This window comes from Bison bison, unplaced genomic scaffold (assembly GCF_000754665.1).
Source record: "Bison bison bison isolate TAMUID 2011002044 unplaced genomic scaffold, Bison_UMD1.0 scf7180017864519, whole genome shotgun sequence".
Classification (NCBI taxonomy): Eukaryota; Metazoa; Chordata; class Mammalia; order Artiodactyla; family Bovidae; genus Bison; species Bison bison.
In genome coordinates this window covers 10,632,011-10,655,272 of record NW_011495072.1, presented here as the reverse complement: position 1 = coordinate 10,655,272, position 23,262 = coordinate 10,632,011, and the positions used below count along the sequence as shown (strand labels likewise).

Sequence of the window (23,262 nt, the reverse complement as noted above, 5' to 3'; positions counted from 1 at the left end):
ATGCACATGCTCACACATGTGCACATACATCCTGTCAGAGAACAGAAGGGGCAGTGACAGTTGGAGGGTCCCAGTTCCCAGTCTGAAGGTCCCTTCGCCTTCTGCCATTTACCCCTGGCCTTGTTCCCATTTTCTTCCCAAACTTTTGAAATACTCAGGAGCACCTGGGAGCCACTGCATATTTTTATTTTAGTAAGCCCAGGCGAGAGAGTGAGAAAGAGATGGTGTACAGGCACAGGCGAGGCTGCACGGCGAACCGCCTGGGACCTAGTAGGACTCACAATGAAGGAACATGATTGCTTTATCCAGATTAAAGCATGTGGTGGGCCCTTCAGTGTACTGGGCACATGGCCAGATGGGGATGGGGCAGGCATGGCATTCCTCCTGGAGGGATTCTAAGGGGCAGAGTTGTATAGCATCGGGTTTGGGGGTATGGGGGGAGTCCTGTTCTTCCCCTCCATGGCACTCCACGTGGCCAGGTTAGCCACAAGCTGCCAGGTTCCCTGGCCTTCTACAGCGGCCCAGAAGGGGCAGGAGTGGGATGGAGACTCAGAACCAGAGCTGTCTCCCCTGCTCCAGCCCCTTCTAGTGCCTTCTCAGAACTCACCGACTTCACAATCCCTGGCCTCCCCACTCCCCGGGCCCTTCCCTGAGTGTCAGCAGCAATTTCCTGGCAGACCTGGTGACAGTAGCCTGAGCCGGCCCAAGGGAAACCCAATGCCATGGTGTCAGCAGCGGGTGTCCCTTGGTGTCTGGGGAATGGGGCTGAGACTGTGCAGAGCTAAGCTGCCCGAGGGGGTGGAAGGGTTGTGATCACCCTGCCCCCATGGTCCCTGTTCCTTCCATACTTAGTGCGGACAGCTGTGCCCACTCCGCCTGCACCCGAGGACCCGGGCAAAGATACCTCTTTCCTCTTCACAGCTGGACCAAAGCTAAAAAGTCACCCACACACTGAAGACAGTGCCTGGGGGTACCAGTGCCCGGCTCTGAATCAGCACACGCTCTTTTTGATCTCGCTCCAGCATGCAGAGAGATGGCTTCATTCCAGATCCCATTGACGGCCAACAGTTCATGCCTTCTGCCCCTGCTTTTACTTTGCTGCTGGGTCTGTGCATGACACCCACTTTTTCTGTGGTCCAGAATGCTCGTTATGGGAAGACTGGGTCTCCTCCCATCTGTATCCCCCTCGGGTCAGTAGGGTATTTGCCAAGGACTGGTCCCTGAGAGTGGAGGCTGCTCATATTTTGTTTAGTCCAATTGCCACTTAACACACTGGGGTACTTACACGTGTGTGCGTGCTAAGTCGCTTCATTCCTGTCTGACTCTTGGTAACCCTATGGACTGTAGCCTGCCAGGCTCCTCTGTCCATGGGGGTTCTTCAGGCAAGAATACTGGAGTGGGTTGCCATGCCCTCCTCATGAATAGAGGAATACTTCTATTTGAAATTTGACTAATGTGGCCCTAGTGTATGCACATTTTCCTGAATAATGTGTGCATCCCCTGCCTTTGGCACAGAGCAGGGGAAAGTCCAGTTTGGCTGCTTTGGACTGGATCCACTCGACCTACAGAAGGGTGGCGAGACTCACAATGAAAGGGCAGCTCTGACCCTGATCCCAGCCTGGGAGGGCTGGGAGATGCAACCAGAGGCCTGGGCCAATGGGCCAATGGGCATTCATTTGCTTTGGGCCTCAGTCTTGGCTACTGTCCAGTTAAGCTCTTTTCTCAGGGCCATCAGATCTCTGTTGTTGTTACTAGAACTTCTTTCACATGGGCCATCTGTTCAAGAGCCCCCTGCACCCCTGTCAGTCTTCTGCCTGGGGCATAGCTGCAGACTCAGTGCTTGAGGCTGGTGGGTCTCTTTTCTGGGAGCCGTGGAATGTTGCCCCTGGGATTCATCTTAGAGTTTGCCTGAAAGTCCTGTCTCCTCCTGTCTCTTCCTCCAGAAGAGGAAACTGAGGCTGAAAATGGCAGGAATTTGCTCAGGCCTCCCCAGTCATCGGAGAATCTACAGCCCAGGTCTCCACATCCAAGTCCCTGCTGGCCTGGCCTGTAAGACGTCCCCTGTTCCACAAGTACCGAGTGCTTGTCGTGTGCAGAGCTCTGCACTGCGCCTCAGTGTGTGTGTGTGCACATGCTCAGTCATGTCCGACTCTTTGCAGCCATGGACTGTTGCCCACCAGGGTCTTCTGTCCATGGAATTTTCCAGGCAAGAATATTGGAGTGGGTTGCCATTTCCTCCTCCAGGGGATCTCCCCAACCCAGGGATTGAACCCGCATCTCTTGCATCTCCTGCATTGGCGGGTGCATTCTTTACCACTAGTGCCACCTGGGAAGCCTGTGCCTCAGGTTAGGTAAGAATGTCTCCAAATGAAATATTACAGTTGTTCTCAAACTTGTGGATTTTATGGACCAATTAAAAATTAAGGGGATGGACATAGGTTTGACAATTATAATTTTCCCAAAAACAGGTTTTCCAGAAGTCCTACTTTCATCATGTTTTGTAACAAGAAAGAAAGAACATTTAAAATCAGAACAGGAACGATATTTCAAATTTAAAAGCTGACTAAATGTTACCATATTTTATTGTTTTTAGTTGCTAAGTTGTGTCCAAATCTTTTGCGACCGCATGGACTGAGCCCGCCAGGTTTCCTTTGAACATGGGATTCCCCAGGCAAGAATACTGGAGTGGGTTGCCATTTCCTTCTCCAGGGGATCTTCTCCACCCAGGAATCGAACTCATGTCTCCTGTATTAGCAGGTGGGTTCTTTACTACTGAGCTACCAGGGAAGTTCAAATGTTACCATATAAGGATTATTGATTTTTCACTTTCACCTCTGACTGGCAAAAGTGTCATCATGGACCGAAACCCATCTGTGAACCTGAATTAGAAGACCTGGTTCTGTCCCGAGGAGCTCATGTTTTGATCTAAGGGGACCTGGGGATTAGCTCAGACATCCTCTGGGCGAGGATGGCCCACAGTGTTGGAGTGTGATTGGCACATGGACGGACCCAGTCCAGGCCTTTCTCCTGATGCCCAGAGGCTGGGGAATAGGAGAGTTCTGGGGAACGCCTCTGGGAGCTCTGTCCTCAGCTGTCTGACGTTATCGTTTCCATCTGGAGGCTTTGATCTGAGAATTAGCCAAGGCTGTCCCATCCATGGAGGTTCGAGCACTGGCCAGAAAACCTGAGCCTGAGGTCATTGTACCAACTTCTCTTCTTGGCTGTGTGACCTTGGACTAGTCCCTGAATCTCTCTGGGCAGCTTTCCTTGGCTCACAGGGCACATGTAAAGATAACCTCTCGTATAGCAAGTATACAGTCGTATGGCCACAGGGGCTTTTTAAAAAGCAGTTGCTCCAAGATCCCAGAGCACCCTCTGGCTCCCTCTTCAGAACCCTTCCCCATACCCCATGGCCCCCAGGTCTTCATGTAACCTGAGATCTACCCAGGGAGATCATTGTTTTCCCAGCCTTTTGCTCCTTCAGGCCTTGATTCCCTCAACATGACCCTGACACCTCGCAATTGCCCCTGGGTTCTGTGTGGTTGACTCACTGTCAGCACCTGTCCCCTCTGGTGCCAGCTCCAGCCCAGATACCCTTGCTTGGATTCTGTGGTGACCCCAGGCAGGGGCTCTTCCTGCCATCGGGTGGTGGAGACTGCAGTTGACTCTTCCTCGACTCCTTTCCATTATCCCTCATTCCAAAGGCCAAGAGGAGCCAAAAAATGATTCTCTGTTGGCTCTTCTGGGCTCCAGGGGCTTCCCCCAGCCTCACAGCATCCTCCCCTCCTGCCTCTTGTCATGCCAGCAAGAGGGACTTGATGGGACTGCTGGCTGCTGGCCCTCTGCAGGCTTAGGGAAAACCCTGTCTTTCCCTCCCTCCTTCCTATCCTTTTCATCCTTCCTCCAGCCCCCTGGCCCCCCAGGTCCTTTCCTTCTCAGCCCTTATCTGCCCCAGGATCTGACCTGCAGATGCACTCATGGCTCTGCGTGCTCCTGACCCTGGGATGGCATCACCGCCCAGCCTGCCTGCCCCGGGGCCAGCTCCGGCCTGCTCTCCTTCCCTTTAAAAGCCCCCATGTCTTGAAGCTGATTAAAACAAACACAGCTCATATTTTTGTTCTTAATCCAATTCTGCGCTGGGTTAGGGTTGGGGAGGGAGGATAGGATGACAGAAGCACATTCCTCGCCGTGCCAGGAGAACCAGACCAGGTGCCCGCCAAGAACTCTGCAGCGGCTGGGGCGGCCATGGGCCCAAGTGGGGTGCTGCCTGACCTTAGCAGAGCCCCTCCCTGAGCAGGTCAGGAGGAAGGACACGCTCTCCAGGCCCTCCCAGGAGGGGAATGAGAGGCCCTTCCGGGAGCAGAGGAGCCAGCTGGGGGGCAGGGGCTCCAAATAGAGGCCTTTATTCTCTCTAGTCTGGAAATAAGACAGGATCCTCTTGTCTCAGCCAAGCCCTGCCAGTGACATCCGTGCTTAGCACTTGGCCTTGGTGTTCCTTAGGACACACAACCCCAGACATGTGCTGTGGACACCTTCCCTTGGTAGGTTTGGCCCATAGGCCCCCGAGGACTCTTACTGTCTGAGCCAGAAGTGATGCCTCCATCACCCGGAAATTCCCAATGAAAGGACTGCCTGCCGCAGAACATGGAGAGAAGGGAGGGCCCAGTGATGCTGTATACAGTCCAGAGGCCTGGGCTTGAACCTTCCCCTGCCACCTACCTGTTATAGTGTGGCAAGTTACTTCATCTCTTACACTTCAGTTTCATCGTCTGTAAAATGAGGGTAGAAGCAGCAGTACCCGCCTCATAGGAGTGTGAGCTGAGAACACAAACACTAAGAACAGTGTCTGGCCCTGTATTGTAAACTGCACTACATATACGATCTCTCTTTGGCATGTACTGGAATCCCAGGGATGGGGGCCCCTGGTGGGCTGCTACCTCTGGGGTCGCACAGAGTTGGACACGACTGAAGTGACTTAGCAGCAGCAGCAGCAGCAGTACTATATTCTGGAGCCATACTATATGCCACTACTATAAGAAATCTTGATTGTTGTTGTTTGCGAAGGCAGCTGGAGGTAATCCTGGGTCCATCATCTGATAGCTGTGTGGTCCTAGGCAATCATGCCTGTTCTGTGTGCCTCAGTTTTGCACCTGTAAAATGCGAGCAGCCTCAACCTCAGAGGGTGATGGTGAGGTTTAAACATAATGATAACCATGGAAGCCCCTGGCACTGTGCATGGCCTATGTTTATGGAATCTTAAAAAATTATGTGATCTCATTGTTAAATGAGACCTTAAGAGACACTCTGGTACAAGAGAGGAGGGAGGAAGATGGTTAAATCAAATAAAGATGGAAAGAGGAGAAAGAAAAGGTAAAAACAAAGTGAAATGGTCCACAGCATGAGAATTGGAGGGAGACTAATGAAGAGGAAGAGGAGAGAATGAGAAGGGAGAGGAAAAACAAAAAAAAGAAAAGAGCAGAGAAGGAGCTTGATAGAGAAGACAATCAAGAAGGGAGGGGCAGTGAGCAGGATGGAGCGGGGTTCCTGGCAGACCTCAGTGAGGGGTCTTGGGGTCTACTTTGGGAGCCTGGAGGCAGGAGAAGATGGGAGCAGGTGGAGACTCTGGCCGCTTCTTCCTTTCCACCAGCCTTCACATCTCCCAAGCTGGGGACCACACCCCCTGCCCTATTCCCACTGCCCACACACTCAGAGCCAGAGCATTCTCTGTACTAAGGAGGATCAGAGGCCCAGGTGGGAAAAACGCTCCTGCGAGGCTTCTGGGATGAAGTTCCAGCTCTACATTGGAGAGATGCTTAACAATCTGCAACCCCCCACACCCACCGTGCCACATCCTTACAAGCCTATAGGCTCAGTCTTTCAGGGCCAAACAAGATCTTCAAAATCCATTGTTTGATATACACTAACATATGTAAAACAGATAGCCAGTGGGAATTTGCTGTATGACTCAGGGACCTCAAACCAGGCCTCTGTGACAACCTCAAGGGGTAGGATGGGGTGGGAGGTGGGAGGGAGGCTCACGAGGGAAGGGACATATGTTTACCTATGGCTGATCCATGTTGATGTATGGCAGAAACCAACACAATGTTGTAATTATTCTTCAATTAAAAATAAATAAGAAAAAAATCCATTGTTTGAACACTAGTCTGACTGGCTCACCTGCCTGGCTAGCTCCAGAACAGGCTGAATATCTCTTAGGACAAGACCCTCCCTGCCCTTCAGGAGCATTTGCTGAGCCCCTTCTGAGGCTGATCCATGGTTACTCTGGCTTTAGATCAGTCAGTCCGTCAGCACCAACTTGGTGAGGCCTTATTCTGAGCCCTATTAAAGGATAGAGGGGCCAGTCAGAGGGTCACCTCAGAAGACTGCCTGGCCCATGGAGGCTGGGTGACCGGCTGGGCCTTGCTGAGATACCCTTGCCTCCCTGGTGCAAGGCTCCCTCGTTCTCCTTCCCTGCCCCATTGGTCACTAGGCCTGGGCTGTGATAATTCCCCACACCACAGCTAGAAACCACAATGTATCAGTAGGTCAGGGGGAGGGGGACTAGAAATGGCCCGTAAAAGCCTCGGGCTCCCCATAAATGCAGAGCAGGCCTTTGAAAGCCCAAAGCACTTTTATGTGCTAGTTAAAGGGCCTTCCTGTTGTGTCGCCAGGATTTACAGGGAGGTGGGTGGGGGAGTGGGGTGAGGTGAGGCCAAGTGCAGCCTCCACCTACTGACACTCCCTGGGCTTTTCGAGCTTCAACCTTCTGGGTCCCAGAGGAGAAAGGAGGAAGGGGAGGGCTTCGCGACTTCTTGGCTGTCACACTCTATTTACCAAGCAGGGACTTCGAGGCTCCTCCTTGGCCCTTTGAGATCCTGAACCAGCTCGCTGGGGCAGTGATGACCAAGGCAGGGACGTATTCCAGGCCAGCGGCGCCCATAGCTGTGGGGAAGGAGTCCCTGGAAACAGGCAGAGGCCAGGCTACCCGTGTGGTGTTCAAGCACATAGGAGTAGGAGAGTCCAAATGGCTTTGTTTGGAGAGATTGTGCCATCACCAGTCTCACCGTGCCCTGTGTCTGATGCCAGCATTAAGGGATCACGGGGAGAGAGCCTGCATCTGCTCCAATCTCGACTCTGTGAGTTACTGATGCCTGTCCATCAACATGCCTCCATGGGACACCCTGTAGGAATGCTATGTCAATGAATTTAAACTTCAAAAAATAAAAAGGGAAAAGACCAATAAAGTTAGTGTGCTATTCTGGCTACCATCCGTCATGAAAAAATGAGTTTACTTTCCTCTCTGCGAGAGCTGAAAAGGACCCTCTCTGACCCGTGTGGAGGGGCGAGGTGCCCCTCTGAGTTCTTCCAGAGCATGCTGTGCTCACACCCACATGGGGCCTGCCAGCATCATGTGAAGACCCAGCGTGTTCTGAAGAACCAAGAACCCACCGCTGTGCATGTGTGTGCTCAGTTATGTCTGACTCTTTGTGATTCCATGGACTGCAGCCTGCCAGGCTCCTCTGTCCATGGGATTCTCCAGGCAAGAATACTGGAGTGGGTTACCGTTCCTATTCCAGAGGATCTTCCCAACCCAGGGATCTAACCCACCTCTTCTGTGTCTCCTGCATTGGAAGGCAGATTCTTCACCACTGTGCCACCTGGAAAGCACACCCCTGGAGCCAGGCATTGTGCCTGGTGATTCACTCACATCGTCCTGTATTGTCCCATTTCAACCTCCCACTTTTCTGCAAGGGAGACACCAGCATCCTCCCCATTTTATAGTTCAGAACAGAGAACTAGCAAATGCCAACCTCTTCTCCTGTATCAGACCCATTTGAGAAACAATATGTGCATTCTCCCCTTTCATCCTCCCAACCTCCCAGCTAAGTAATATCAACCCTGATTTGCTTATGAGGAAATGGAGGCCCACAGGAGTTCGTTGACTCAGGGAAGGTCCAGGTGGGTAGCACCCAGCCGAGTGCCTTACCCCTCCCTTTGTTTCACTGGAGCTGTGGGTGTCCCCCTGTGCTTGTGCTCAGATGCCAGCACGTGGGAGTGGGGAGAAGAGCCCCACTCCTCTGCTGATGTCTGAGGAGTCTCAGCTTTTGGCCCTCAGGCCTAACTTGTCTTTGTTTTTCTAACAGCCCCATCCCCTTGCTCTAGCTGCCCTCTCCTGGATCACTTCATCCCTCCTGGGGAGCAGCAGCCACAGCATTCTCAGCCTCCTGGGTGTGAGACCCTGGGGCCCTGTACACAGGCAGGGGGATTTCTGCATTGACCTCGCTCTGACCCCTGTCCCCAGCCTGCTGGCCCCAGGTGCCCATTGTGGCCTCAGGCCTCTGGCATTCTTCCCTGACGCTGCAGCTCCCCTCTGCTCCTCTGTGACCCTATTGAGTTTCCCCAGGTCTGGCCAAACACACACTGCCATATGGGAGAGAGTTACATTTCCTGTATATGTGTCAAAATATCTGAGCGGATGTGAAATAGATCAGACATGTATAAAAATAAACTTTTACGGGGTGACTGACTACTCCCCTCCAAGGGGAACCAGCGATGCACTCTTCATCTGGGGCCCAGAAGGTTGGCTAGGGTCATGGGGACCATTCCCCACACCCGGCTCCCCATGGCTGTGCCCCCTCACTTCCTCAGGCTAGGCACCGGCTCTTCTCCTGGAAGGCATTCTCCCAGGGGTCCACAGGCGTGGAGACCCTCCAGAAGAGGGCTGAAAGCAGCAAGCTACCTCTCTGGCCCCAGTTTCTTGTTGGGAGTAGCAGGTCTTGCTCTTTGAGTTCCCTTTCCTCTGGCAATCTGTGATTCTACCACCCTGGGGTCCCCACGCTAGGCCACAGTAGGGCCATCTCATCACCTCTTCTGTTGAGCAGAACAGGAGGGTTACACCTCAGCTGTCCTCTTCCTGCAGCATTAGTGTGAGGCCTGGTGGACTGAGAGCTCGGGGTTCTCTCTGTCTAGGCACCCCTGCTTGAGTTTACCACTAAGGCTTGTGAAAAGCATCTGTGTGTCAAGGTCATTTTGCCCATCCTCCTGCTTCTGGCTAACTGGTTCAATTAAACAAGGCTTTTTCTCTTTATTGGGCTTTCTGGGTGACGCTAGTGGTAAAGAACCTGCCTGCCAGTGCAGGAGACGTAAGAGACGCAGGTTCGATCCCTGGGTCGGGAAGATCTCCTGGAGGCTGGCATGGCAACCCACTCTGGTATTCTTGCCTGGAGAATCCCATGGACAGAGGGGCCTGTCTACAGTCCATAGGGTTGCAAAATCCATAGGGTCCCAAAGAGTCGGACATGACTGAAGTGACTTAGCATGCACTCATGCACATTCTCTTTATTGCTAAAAGTTTACAGAAAGCAGCATACCAGCTTTACGTCAGAAAATTTCCCCCTAATTGTTACCCTAAATTCTTCTGCACCAAGATCCCTTTTTACCCTTCTCCTCAGTCATGAGCTAGAGAGGATGCTCTGTGGTTTTGGACAGCTCAGGAGATTCCTGCGCTGACCACTCTGTGACCTCTGAAGCAACTGAGGGGAGAAGAGCCTCTGTGCCAACCCATGAGATTCCCACCAGACCCCATTCTTGGGCCACTGGTTTCTGTCTGGCAAAGAACCCAGCCTGATTTGCTGTCTTTGCTGTCTTTGCTGTCTGTCTTTGCTCAGCCAAGGGGCCAGAGGGTCTCAGGGCTGAAGACAGATCTCCAGCACATAAACTTGGTCAGAAGCCAGGGTTTCAATTCCATTTCCCCACAACTCTCCAGGCTGGAGGCTTCCTCTTCTCCTCTTGGCTCCCACACCCTGCTTCCTGGTCCCGGGCTGTCACTGCAGACACACTACTCCTATAGACACCAGTATCTGATGGGCATCTGCAAGCCAGTGTCCAGAGTTAGGGCCACAAGACCAGCTCTTGGGCTGAAAGACCAGCTCTCAGCTTCCAATCAGCCTGACTCTTCCATCTCCCGGCTACTGCCCCCTGCTTCCCAGGCCTCTTTGAAGCACCTTGTGTCCAGACCAACTGAAAATGCCAGTTTTCAGATTCAGTTATTGAATCTGAGGTACAGAGTTCTGCTAAGCGGGAATACATGGCTATTAATATACTGAGTGTCAATGGGGGGCAGTATTTTGGAGAGGTCAAGGGAAGCACAGGTCTGACAGCTTGCTCATGGCCCCCTGGGTATTCTCTAGTTCTCTTCAAGACAAAGAGCCCCTGCCCTAACCCTAACCCTGCCATTCGAGACACTTAACTCTTAATCAGGTCCCTGTGAGTGAGAATAATGAGTTGACTTGTCTAGGAGCCCCAGGAGCACTTGTTAGTGAATGAACTTAATGTCCAACATGGTATTTTTACAGCTGAGAAGCTCTTGAGCCCTTGTTGGTGACCTCGGGAAGGCTATCATCTGGGAGTTCAGGCTGCCAGTCCAGCAGCTGGTCTCTTGGCTTTCGATACCCAGGCTGACTGAGTTCTGATCATCTCCTAGGAGGTGAGGCAGCCCCTGATTGGGCCCACGTTCTTCCATTGGTTGATATACCCCATGCTGTTCCCTGGAACATCCAACCAGCTGTGGGCTGGATTAGAAATTTTCCCTCTTGCTTTTGGCTCCCACCTCTTCTAATGACCAGCTGCATGTGGTTAGTGCTGTCAGCTAGAGGAGCAAGAAGTCACCACTACAGGATCAGCAGTCTGCCCAGCCTAGTGCCCCACCTGCCAGTTGAAACTCCTCGGGGTCATCCAAGCCCAAATCAAATCCAAGTTGACCAGCTGCTTTGTCAGCTGTAGCTTAGCACCTCTCTTCCTGACAGAGGCCTGCCTGCCGAGTCATTTGGTTCCCCCAAGCCCAGGCTCATCTGGTCTGTTTCCAGCTTTCTTTCATCTTTTCTCTCTGGACCTCCATTTTGGTCCCAGCATCTTTGGAGCAACAGTCACATGGGTGGTTATATGCCATCTTCCCTGGCAAGAGCCTGCCTATAACTCAACTCAGAGAAGGGGCAGGTGGGCAAGAATCTCAACTAAGGGCTGGCCTGAGCATCCTCAGGTCAATAGCCAGGCTGAGAGGGTGGCACAAACTTCCCTGTTGGAGGACCAGCCTTGGCATCTCCCCAGGAGCAACAAAGGGCCCCTTTGGTCCTGCAGAATGGGTGCGGCAGCAGCATCTTTAAAGATGCCTACAGATTTCTCCACCCCGACCCCATGGCAGACTCACGAAACCAGGAAGAGCAGACGGGGTTCAGGGCAGCACTCTGTGGGCACCTCCTCTGTCTTCACTTTTAACACATCATGTTTGATCTTTGCTGCATAGTAGAGGGTTCCTGCCACTCTGATTGATGACACAGATCTTCAAAGGAACTGTCATCCCTAGAGGGAGGGAAGATTAATCAAAGCTGTTCCCAGGCGGGTATCTATCCACCGATGCTAGGCCCTCTGGGACCCCTCTGTCCCTCAGCCAGGTCTCTGTAGCTGCCACCATTCCTCCTGATCCTGGAGCCCTTTTGCTTCTCCACTTAATCTGGCTTAGATGTGAAGAAATCTTTTTTTTCTATTGTTACAGCCAAGACTATAATTGTTTTGTTTTAGGAAGCTAAGGGGGGAATGGGCTCAGGAACTGGAAGACACATGATGGGTTACAGAGCATCAGTCTTAGTGGAACCACAATCTGCCCCATAACACCGTACCTGGCCTCGCATATCAGCCCCCACCTCAGCCGCCAGGACCCTGTAGCTTTCCCTACTCCCTGATCCCAGATGAGGAAGGCAGATTCCTACTGGGCCCCACACATTCTCCCCTACCCCGATCTAAGGGCTTCCCTGGTGGCTCAGCGGCAAAGAGTCCACCTGCAATTCAGGAGATGTGGATTTGATCCCTGGGTCGGGAAGATCCCCTGGAGGAGGAAATGGCAACCCGCTCCAGTATTCTTGCCTGGGAAATCCCATGGAGAGAGGAGCCTGGCGGGCTATAGTCCATGGGGTCACAAACAGTCAGACACAGCTTAGCCACTAAGCAACAACAACCCCGCCCCAGGCCTCTGACACCATCTGACTGGGTGCTGCCCACAGCCTCCCAGAGGACTTTAACATTGGCCTGGGACAAGGCTTTTCATGGTTAGCCCCTGCATGCTGCCCTGACGGACATTTTTTTCTGCCTGAGCTTTCTCCCCAAAGCCTCGTATCTGTCCTTTTTCTAGGACAGAAGAACACAGCTTCTCCCCATCTCACCTGCCCTTCTAGTTGCCCCACCTGCCAAGTCTGAGTCCAGCCTGAGCCCCACCTCTTGCTCTGGGTAAATTGGCAGCTCAGAGTTCCTCCCCACTGTCTAGCGCAGACGTCTGGCACAGATTTAGTGTGTGAGGAATGTTTGTGGAACGCAGGCGTGGATGCAGCATGAATAACCAGCCCTGGCTCCAAGCAGCTGACCCCCTCCACCCCCGCCACTCTCAGTCCCAGGACCCGATGATGGCTCCATCTCCGATGAGTCATTTTGCTGATTTCTGAGGCTTTGTAATGCACCCCTCTGAAGTTCAGAGCACATTTAGTATGTTTAAATGAGCGTCAGGTACCATGGCTACAGCCTGAAGCTGTCTTTTATCATCCAAAACCACACAGCCAAGGGTGCAGATGGGCTGAGAGGACGCCCGGTGTGGCTCATGGTGGAAGCACCCCCAACTGAGATGACGGGCCACCAGCCACATGATGGACGGGGTCTTCACCAGGGAAGGGCCTGGGAAGGAGGGAACACCCGCTCAGCAGCAGTGCTGGCTGGGCGTTCCTACAGCCCTGGTAGAGCAGAGACGGTGTGGGAAAGAAAGCCCTTTGCGGACCCCAGCTTAGGTTGGCAGTGTGTGTGTGTGTGTGTGTGTGTATAAGAGTGAGCAATAGCTGAGGGCTGCTCCTATGGGGCGCCTACATGCACTGCAAGGATTTAGGGTGTGACGTGGATAATTCAGTTTTGGCTGCAGTCAAGAATTCTTGCGTGAAGGTGACTGGCCCCTGCCCAGTTATCCTGCCCCATCTCTCGCCCCCTGCCCACCCCACCCCTACCCACTCCAGCTAGACTGAGTCCCACACTCTTACACACGGGCTTGTGCCTGCCGGGCTCTCAGTCAAGCTCCTGCTCCCCTGTCAGACACACCAAGCACCCTCCTGGATGAAGCTTCTCTGACCTAGACCTCCCTCCTGGTGGAGTTGGGAGTTCCTTCCTCTCCATGGTCACGTTTATGCCCAGTGCTAAAATGACAGGTTTCTGTGTGTGCATCCTCCACACAGGGACATGTCTTCCTATCCTCTCTCCTTCCCTCAGCACCTGGCACAGTGCCCTGCTCAGGGTGAGCACCGATGTCTGTGCCTGGAGCACGGCGGCCCAGAGCATGACCCCTGAGGGTGGTGGGGGTGACTGCCATCTGCAGGAGGACAGGGCTCATCTCCACATGAGGCTCTGGACCCTGTCCCAGGACTGTGTGCCCAGGCCCAGAGAGGGTGGAGGCCCTAGGTCTGGTTGGTTAGGACTGCTGGAGCTGGCCAGGGAGGTCACCAGTGACATCTAGTGGTCACAGTAGGCTGCAGCCCCACAAGGGTTTCCAGAAGGTGTGAGTCTGAGTGGCATGATGTATGCACTGCACTGGGCTTCTGAGAGGCTCCCAGCCAGTGTGACATCTCCAGGGCGGCAGGCCAGCAGTGTAAGGCAGGACCTAAGTTGTAGGGTGCAAGGACAGAGGCCTGGAGAGAGGCTTGGCAGCCCATAGAATCTGCAGCCACATCCCTGGGCTCCCAAGGCCCGCTGTGATCCCCTGCCCTCCATCTGCTCCAGCTCCCTCTCCCTGCCTGCCCAGGCTTGGGCCTATCTGCCTCAACCTTGGCCCCTAAAACCATGTCAGGGAGCTTTGGGTCCCCACTGGAGCAGCCACAGACCACTTGGGTACAGCTGCTGAAACAGCCAGTGCCAGCCAGCAGATGAGGGATGGATGACGGGCCTCATTTACCTACTGAACACCTGCGTGCCAGGCATCCTGGAGAGCACTCAAGGCCAGGGCCACCTAAAGAGCTGCCTGCTTGGTCCCAGGCCAGCCCTCACTAGCCTGGCCCTAGCAGCTCTGGGAGACCCCTCCTCAAGGGGCAGGGGTTCCCTGATCACTGCTACAGGCAGTGGCACAGACTCCACAGTGGTGGCCTGAGGGCAGGTTCAACGGGGGGCTGTGTCTGGGGACTGGCCTGTGTTCTGCCTGCCTGCTGGTCAGCTCTCTCCCCTGCGGGCCTCGCAGAGCGCTGCGTGTGTGCTCAGGAAGTGCTGAAGGTGGGGCTGCCTGGCATGGAGGAGGCAGGGGCTGCTGGAACCAGGACTTCAGGCTCTCCACGTCTGAACTCCACTTTCTCTGCTAGTTTTTCCTGTGAACCATTTCCAGACTGTAAGGCGAGGGGAAGAGGGACACTATTCTCAGCAGGGAGGCCTGCAGAGGTATTCACTGTCCTTTTTTTGCAGTAACAATTCCTTCCTATTTCTCCTTCTCCCCCTCCTTCCTTTCCTGGCACAAATGTCCTTTCGTCCCTTCTCCCTGCCGCCTCTGCACGACTCCTCTGCCTGCCCCTCACTCCTCTTATCCCTCTGGACTCCTCTTCTTTCTGAGCATGGTCTGTGCTCAGCCTGTGCGCTCTCCACCCCCTCCTCTCTCCACTGTTTCTGTGGTTCCACCTGCCTTCCTTCTGCTTGCTTTGTCTCCATCCCCCCGTTTCTCAGTATCTCTCAGTCCCCCTCCAGCTAGCATCCCATCCCCCCTGCCCCACCTCCCCTGGAAGGCCAGCCTGACATTTCTAAAGTGTAATAATAACTTGATAACTTACCCGGAGAGTGAGGTGGGTAGAGGCATAATGTCCCTTGCTCATGAGCCTTTTGAGCAGCCATAGTCAGTGGTTGTAGATTAGCCAAAGCTCAGGGCACCGCCACTGCCAGCTGTCAACCAGCATCTCCTGGCCCCTTCATGCCCTTGGCCTGCCGGGTCTGCAGAGGCTGCTGGGCTGCCTACCTGTGCCAGCAAGAGGGCTTAGCCCATTTGTGGGGTATCACACGTGGGCATGTTGCTTCATGCAATGGAGTCTTCCCCTGACAGTTGGGGGTAACAGCTCACATTTCCAAGTTTTTATAAATACACAATGTCTTTATGGGTCAGGCACTGTGTAGGGTCCTGGGGGCATGACCTGTCTCTTGAGACCTTCACAAGGGAGGGGAGGCATTAGAGGAAGCAAATGAGATTCAAGGAGCAGGCTGCTCCAGGTGGCCCCAGGCTGGCCACTGGACCCTTGGCTTTTATCCTACAGAGTTCAAGCCCTTGTGTGCCAATGTCCCAGAGTCCTACACCAAGGGCTCCAGGCACCCAGGTGTTCTTCCTCCCCCTCCTCCTCTCCTAAAGACTTTATGCTGGTTTTCCTGTGACACGATTGCACTTAAAGTTGTTTGTCAGAGGGGCTGGGACCCACCACTGACCAGCGTTCTCTCTGTACACATTTGTTCCTTTCCCTCAAGTCACAAAACCCACTCATTCCCACTAATCTTCCTCCCTAATTATGGCAATCGTTGTCTGATTGCCTGCTCTGATTACACAACTGCATTTTCTCATGCTAATTGCATAATGAAGACAAGCAATCGCCTGGGAAAAAATTATGAAATTTCCAAGCTCCAAATATGATTTGAGGGCCCAACAAGGTTCCTCCATTACCCTCGCTGGGGAGGGCAATGGGGGCTCCATCACAGAGGCAGGGGTCAGTGGTGACCATCTCTCCTAATGGGGACATACTAATTCTAAGGCTTCTGTCATGGCCCCCTAGCACACTGGGACTCTCTAGATCAGGAAGTGGATTTATGTGACCCAGCAGCTCTGGCCCTTGAAGCCTTGGTCACAGAGGTGCCGGTCTGCAAGTGGCCACTAGCTTTGAGGAGCCAGAGTCTGAGCTGTGGTCTCACCTGTTTCTAGAAGCCCAGGGCCAACCTTTCTTCCCCAGTGGCTGGGGCAAGTCTAGGAGGTCTGGCTGAGGCAGGTAGCTGGTTCTTTTCTTCCTCCAAGCCCAGGACTCGGGCCCCTACTCTTTCCTCATAAATTCCATAGCCTGGGAGAGAGATTGCAGGCCACTCCCCTCCCCGTTTCACTTTCCTTCCATCTCCAGCAGAAGACGACTTAAACCTTGCCCCTAGGAGGCCTTTCTAGGTTAGCTCTGCTCTGGGCATTTTTCACAGTAGCTCCCCCCACCACAACCTTGTCCATCTCATGGTTTGTCCATCACAGGGTCCTTCCTTCCAGAGGCTGGGAACTCTCAGACAGCCGAGGAGAAACCTCATCCATCCTCAGCTCCCTCAGCAAGACAGACGTCCTGCCATCATGGAGTCCACGGGGCCCCCACGCACTGTATGAACATCTGCAATTTCTATCCTATTCCAAATGCACCAAGGGAGGTGGCTGTTTAAAGAATACTGTAGAAGATCCTTTGGTAAAGACTGCAAACACTTTCTGACTTATTTTTTTATGTAATTTTGAATTTTCATTTCTCTGGGGGAGATGGAGAGGCTACAAGCAGGTTCATTCACTTCCACAGCCTGCTGTTCTGGACCCTGCATCTGCCTGCACGGCTCAGCATGTTGAAATTTATCATCTTCTTTCAACAAACGTGCATGTGAGGCCTTCTGTGTACCAGTCTTTGTGTGCTGGAAGCAGGGTTACAAAAACAGATGAGACCCATTCTCTGCCACTGAGAGTCAGTGAGGGAGACACAGATCTGTATAGGTACATCAACACAAGTAATGTTCAAGGAGGGTAATGGCTGCACAGAGGCAGGTGGGATTACCTTCACCTAGGACTGGGGAAAGTAGGGAAGGCTTCATGGAGGAAGTGGGTTTTAACCAGCATTTAGAAGGATGAGCTGAAGCATTCTAATGAAACAGGTTAAGTAGAGGAAAAGGCTGGTGGGTGTGGCTGGAGTGGAGGATGCCAAATGAGGAAGCCTGAGGGGAAGCAGAGACAGGTCATGATGCCCTTGGATGCCAGGCTGAGGAGCTAGGTTTGATTCCAAAAGCAAAAGGGTGAAACCAGATGGTGTCACTCAAGAGTGCCGCCCAGTCAGCTGCCCCTTCCCCACCTCCTTCCTCCTCTCCTCTCCCGACCACAGGAGCCCTCTTATTATTTCTGTTCTTCCTCGGAACAAAATCCAAAATCTGCCCCTCCTTTGCATCTCCACCAATCCGAGCCCAGTTCAGACCCTCACTTTCTTCCAGCCGGTGGCTCAGAATTCATAGTGCGTCTCTTCCTTCCAGTCCTGCTCCCTCAGGGCCATTCATTCTTGGGGTGAGATTCCTGACTCTTTAGCTTAGTTTCTTGATGGACTAGAATTTGGTCACCTGCTGGAGGTGAGAACAAGGGTTTGGAGGAAGAAAGAAGGCAGCTGAGTCTGTGGCATTCGTGGATGTTTTCTTCTGCCGTCCAAGGCTGCCAGAGTCAGAGGAGGGGGTGGAGGCAGGCGCAACCTGGGTAGAGAATCAGCCCAGTGCTGTGGAAGGGTGAGGTCTGGAAAGTCCAGGGCTGTTGGCAACAGTCTCAATCAAGTGTAGCCCAGGCCCCAGGGAGAGGAAGGAAAGGGGGAAGAAGAGGGGAGGAGAGGAAATAACAGGTTCTTGCCGGGAGCAGCCGTGGAGCACAAAGTGTCGCGGAGAAGTGAGTGCACCCCTGACAATATTCCCCACCAGCTGCGGGACGTCAGCCAGGCCTCCACGCTCACTCATTTCCAGAGTGCGCCCATTGCCTTCCTCATGGACTTAAATGTGTTAGCACATTCACAGGGCTCAGCCCAGGGGACCTTCAAGTTGAGCAGAAAACTACTGAGACCACAGAAGTTGCTGACACCAGAGGCCCCAGCATGTTCCTTCCTTACTGGCCTCGGAGCCCCGGGCACCCTCGGGCACACAGGGCACCGAGCAGATGTCGCAGGAGGCCAAACTTGTGTGCTGCCTGCTGGCAGTGACAGTAGGCAGCCCCACCATCTCCTCTGGCAGGTGGAGGGTAGGACAGTACCTGCCCCAGAGGCCGGGAGGATTCACTAAGGTCGGGCCTTGCAGCAGATGCTGCCGGCGGCCCAGCCTGAGCCCCTCGGCACTCACAGTTGCTTAAGATGGGTTCCAGCAGATTAATTTCTGCAAAAGGGGCTGGGCCCTGGGTGGGGTTAGCTGGCTCTGGAATTCAAAGGTCACGAGGGATTTTTTTAGGTTCTAGGGCTTTATCTTGTCTCAAACCCATGAGAGGAGAGTGTATCATCCCAGGTGGTCTGACCCTGGGGTGGGAGCAGCTAGCCTCCATTGCCAGGTTTTACAGTGACTTCTGTGTCCTGGCGCCTTCCTCAGGTAGTCTCATTCTTTTGGTTGAGTGGGCTTTAACTGCGCCAAGAGAGAATTATTTGTACGTAGGGGATGGGGGTGAGATGGAAGTGGAGAGAGTTAAAGTTACTGCCAGCTCCTGCAAGTCTCTGCCTAAGGAGGGTCTTCTTTGGTCACTGGAGCTGGCTCTGCACACATTAAGACCACAGGTACCAAGTTAGCACCCCAAAGACCAAAGGCACGGATTCAGCTTCTTTACTTCCCCGACGCACGGCTAGTGTATTCCATGCGGCCTCCCAAGGTGCCCGCTGGGGCTAAGAGCTCCTAGTTGACCACAGAGGCCATCTGCTCACTGATGCAGTGTGGACTGCCCACCCTTATCTGTCTCGCTTTCTCGCTCCTGCTTACAGGAGCATCCTGGGGTTACCTCCCAACTATGTATGTGCTTGAGAATCCCTGTCTCTGTGTCTGGGAAACCCAATCCAAGAGGGCGTGTCAAGTGTGTGACAGAAGGAGGACCCTTGATAAATTAAAGCAGAAAATATCTATCATGATATGATCTCTCCTTGGGGATGGGTCCCGGCAGAAAGGGCATGAAATAGTGCTGAATGAGGCAACATGGGTGTGTTTCCTTCTGCCGCCCTGTCCTTTGGGCCCTCCTGTCACACCCTCCTGCTCTCCTTTCTCCTAGTCCTACGTTCACTTTCCCAACCCTCCTTTTTTCCTCTTCTCATTTCTCCTCTAAAGGAGGAAGGAATGTTCTGTGTCCCAAATGCCCCTTCTCATTTCCCTAAAGTCCCACTCTGGAAATGAGCCCTCTGATAAGCAGCATTGTGACATCACCATGCATCAGCCAATGGCTGTCCTCTTGGGCCTGGCCCTCGGCCTCCTGGGACCACTGCCCTCCGTTGATAAGGAGAAACCACACACATAAACCTTCTCCTACAGAACCCCTTCACCCTCAGGGCAGCCGCCAGAGCATGGATCCCTCCTGAATCTGCCGGCAGCCCGATGTTCCTCACAGTCAAGCTGCTCCTGGGCCGGAGATGTAGCCTGAAGGTGTCAGGACAGGAGAGAGTGGCCATGCTGAAGAAGCTGGTGTCCGAGCGGCTGCATGTGCCGGAGGAGCAGCAGCACCTGCTCTTCCGCGGCCAGCTGCTGGCAGATGACAAGCGGCTCTCCGACTACCGCATTGGGCCCAACGCCTCCATCAGCGTGGTCGTGCGGCCCCTGGAGAAGCCGGCGCCTGAGGACACCCGCCTGCCCCAGCCCCTGTGGCACCACCTGGGCCAGGTCCTGGCCAAACACTTTGGGCCCCAGGACACTGAGGCAATGCTGCAGCTGCTGAGGCGGGAGCACGAGGAGTGCCTGCAGAGGATAAGCCTGGGGGACCTGGAGCAGCTGGCGCGGTACCTCCTGACCAAGGAGCCACTCGCACAGCCCACTGGGGAGAGGGAGCCTGAGGTTCTGAGTCCCAATAAGGAAGAGGAAAAGGAGGCTGTTCAGTAAACCAGCCATCCTGCTTGTTTGCACACTCAAATTCACCCCGCCTCATCCTTAAGTTTTCCCCAGTGACTCCCCACAAGTTCTTGCTGACATAGATGCATCTTTACCCCTTTTTGAAATTTCAGAGCAACTGGAGGGATTTTGGGCCTTTTTCTCCTCTCTTGGGCCTGTGGGTTCCCCTCTGAAACCCAGAGGGATTCCCTCCCCATCACTAGAAGCGGCTCTGGTCGCTCCACAGACAGCCCAAAAGGGGTGGTCACAGGCTGCCCCCACCCTCTGCCCCTCTGGGGGAGCAGCTCCTCCTGGGCTGGGCGGCTTTGCCCCTGCTTGTCCAGCAACAGCCCAGGCTATCAGCACACCTCCTGGCTCAGAGTCTCCGTGTCTGTAGACAGACTGTCTTTCTCCTTGGGGGCAGAAAGACAGATAATGTGAGTTCATTTCTTCCATCCCCAGGCCATGGCGCCCACCCCCAGACCTCCGATGGCCAAGGGGAAAGGAGTGCCTGGCAGCTGGCACTTGCCCTCTGAGAGAGGCTGTCCCTACTTTCTGCCTGCTCGTGCTTCCACAGCGTAAGGGGCAGAGGCAGCAGAGGTAGGAGTTGGGGAGGGCTTCTGTGTGCAGGTCTGGTGTTCTCAGGGACACACACACACACGCGGGAGAGCAGGAAGCCGAGGCTTAGGCTGAAAGGCAGTTTGCATCGTTGCACACTCACCGTGGTCAGCGTGAGCAGCACAGGGCCGCGCCCCCTGTGCCCTGCCCCAAATCTCATCAATCACTGGGGCTCACTGAGCCCCCATTTCCTGCCCATCACTGCCCAGGCTTCCTGGGAGCAAAGAGAGTACCAGTCAGGGCCCTTGCTCTCACAGAGCGTGCAGCTTTGGTGGAGAGGTCATACGTGTGACAAGTAAAGCAGCAACATAAAACCAGACTGCAGCCCGTGTGACTACATGCCCAGGTGCCAGCCACCACCTTGCAGGGCGCAGTCCTCACAGACTATAGAAAAGCCAGGCCCCTTTCTCTGTTCTGGTGTGAGAAGGCCCTCACCAAGGGCTGAGGAGCTCCCACAGCCCATGTGTGAGAGGGCAGGGCACTCACTGAGAGCCTGGTGCTCTGAAGTCCTGGCGGTGCTGTTATCACAGTGGGTCTGTGGAGAGGACGGGAAATGGATGAAGCACAATCTAGAAAGGAACTGGAGGCACCCAAGTTCCAAGGCTTCCCAAGTGGCGTTAGTGGTAAAGAACCTGCCTGCCAGTGCAGGAGACATAAGAGACACAAGTTCAACCTCTGCGTCAGGAAGATCCTTTGGAGGAGGGTTTGGCAACCCACTCCAGTATTCTTGCCTGGAGAATCCCATGGACAGAGGAGCCTGGTGGGCTACAGTCCATGGGGTCACAAAGAGCTGGACACGACTGGAGAGACTTAGCACACACAGGCATACACAGGTCCCTGGGAAGCATCCTGTCCTTGGCTTATGGGGCCCCCACATCCTATTTGTTGGGGTGTTTTATAGTAGTGTTTACTTACCCCATAGGTGTTGAAGATTACAATTGAGAGTAGGGTGGGATCAGCTACAGGGCAGGGAGAGACTCCTGAAACTGTGTCTCTGCCATCAGGGGGTGGGGGAACCCCAGCTTATGGCTCCTCTCTAGGTCCTGCTCCCAGGTACCCCATCCTCTGCAGGAGAGACCTTCTGATGGAGCTTCAAGTATGTTCATGCTGGGCTGTGCCACGTATGGAGGGGGACAAGCCTATTATCTTTATATTAGGGGAACTAATAGCCCATTTCCTGGGAAATCTGTGAGTGATAAAAATAAGTGGGCCGTTTTATTCCTTTTGCCAAGAGGAGCTGGCACAAGGGGATGGGGGACGGCTTTGTTGTCTCTCTGGCTAGTGGGAGTGTCGGGGCTGGCCGGGAGCAGCCACCTCGGCTGGTAGTCCCCAGCGCTGCGGGGAGGGACTCCAGGCCCCACATGGGAGGAAGGAGAGTTGTTCTGCTCTGGAGTGCCTGTGATGGTCTCCCACTTCTGACTCCACCCTTCCCGGGGGGCCCTGCTCCCAGCCCTCCCCACAAAGCTGAGCCCAGGGGAGAATGCACTGCCTCGTGGAACTGAGCAAGAACTTGCCTCTGTTCTCTCTCCCAGGGATATTTTATTCAATGCTGCATTTCCCACTGTGGGGTTTGTCCCCTAATGGATGAACTTACAGGTATCAGGGAATATTGGGAGGCTGGGGGCAGAGGGGCCACTCACACTCCTGCAGTGGGTTAGAATCCTCCCCTGTGTGGAGAAACTTGGCTCCTATCTTGCCCTAGAGGTCCTTCCTTGTCTCAGTTTCACCTCATTTCAAAGGTGAATTGGAACCTATGCCAGCAAACCCACTGAAGGCTCCCTCCTCTGCTGTTACCATCTGAGGAGCCGTGGGAATGGGAGGGGGCACTCTTCTTAAACTGCAGCCCTGGGCATGTAGCCCTGCCACTTCCCCACAGCATCTCTCTCCTGCCACAAAAGGACACATAGATCCCTTTAGAGGTAACCGCTTTGCTCAAGTAGGAGTCATCTCAGGGCAGCCACGGCGTCTGGGTTTCCAGCTTTGTGTTCTCAGCCACATAGAAATCTGCCTTCTCCTCCAAGCTCCTGCCTGCATCACCAAAGGCCAACAGCCTCTATCCTCCGGTCCCTGGCGAAATCGTCTTTCTGATGGAAACAGGAATCACACCCTGGTTCATGTGCTATTTCATAAGTCCTTTATTCTTTGATGATACAGGTTGATGGTGGTCTTAGCATGGGCTATGCTTTGTGCTGGGGATCTAGGTTGGGCTCCCTGAGAAGACAGTGTAGGGAGAAGTGCGCCCCCTGCTGTCCCTGGTTGCTTGGTGCAGCAGAGGGGCTCAGGGAAGCCCTGCCACATAGCCTAGGATTGAGATGTGGGGATGTGTGTGTAACTGGCCGTATGATTTTTACTCTTAGCCCTGAGTGGTAGGGCAGGGAACAGTCTGTCAGGATGAACATTCTTGTAGATGTTGGTGAAGGAGAAGGCTTACAGCGTTCCCAGGGCTTCAGAGACGCTGGATGCCTGATGCTACAGTAGAACCAAGTCACAGGTCTTGCCCACATTCAGAGAAAGGGAATCTCACAAAGGGCCAGACACCAGTGGAGGATAGGGAAGGGGAAAAGTCGAAGGGTACCTCAAGGACTTTTCCTGACACCCAGGGGTCTACACATCACACTTGGAGAACTGTTGCTTGGCTCAGCACAGCCAGCATCTGACCTGGCTGGGTGCCCCATGATACCCAGAATCATGTGACATACCCAAGGAGCACACTGGCAAACAAACAGATACCCCCTCAACACCTCACACCCATAGGGTGTGGTCTGTAGTGGCAGAACCAGGTTTGCAGAAATGAGCTTTAGGCTC

General features: G+C 53.9%; 1 protein-coding gene across 1 annotated transcript; it reads left to right on the top strand.

The window, feature by feature from the left end:
• Positions 1 to 19,168: 19,168 nt before the first annotated feature.
• On the top strand, positions 19,169 to 20,774 carry UBL4B (ubiquitin-like 4B). The gene has a single exon (XM_010830883.1). The coding sequence runs from the start codon at positions 19,354 to 19,356 to the stop codon at positions 19,849 to 19,851; it is 498 nt and encodes a 165-aa protein (XP_010829185.1). The 5' UTR covers positions 19,169 to 19,353; the 3' UTR covers positions 19,852 to 20,774.
• Positions 20,775 to 23,262: the final 2,488 nt, after the last annotated feature.

Coding starts and splice junctions, on each gene's coding strand:
- UBL4B (XM_010830883.1), top strand. CDS start 19,354: ATGTTCCTCACAGTCAAGCTGCTCCTGGGCCGGAGATGTAGCCTGAAG.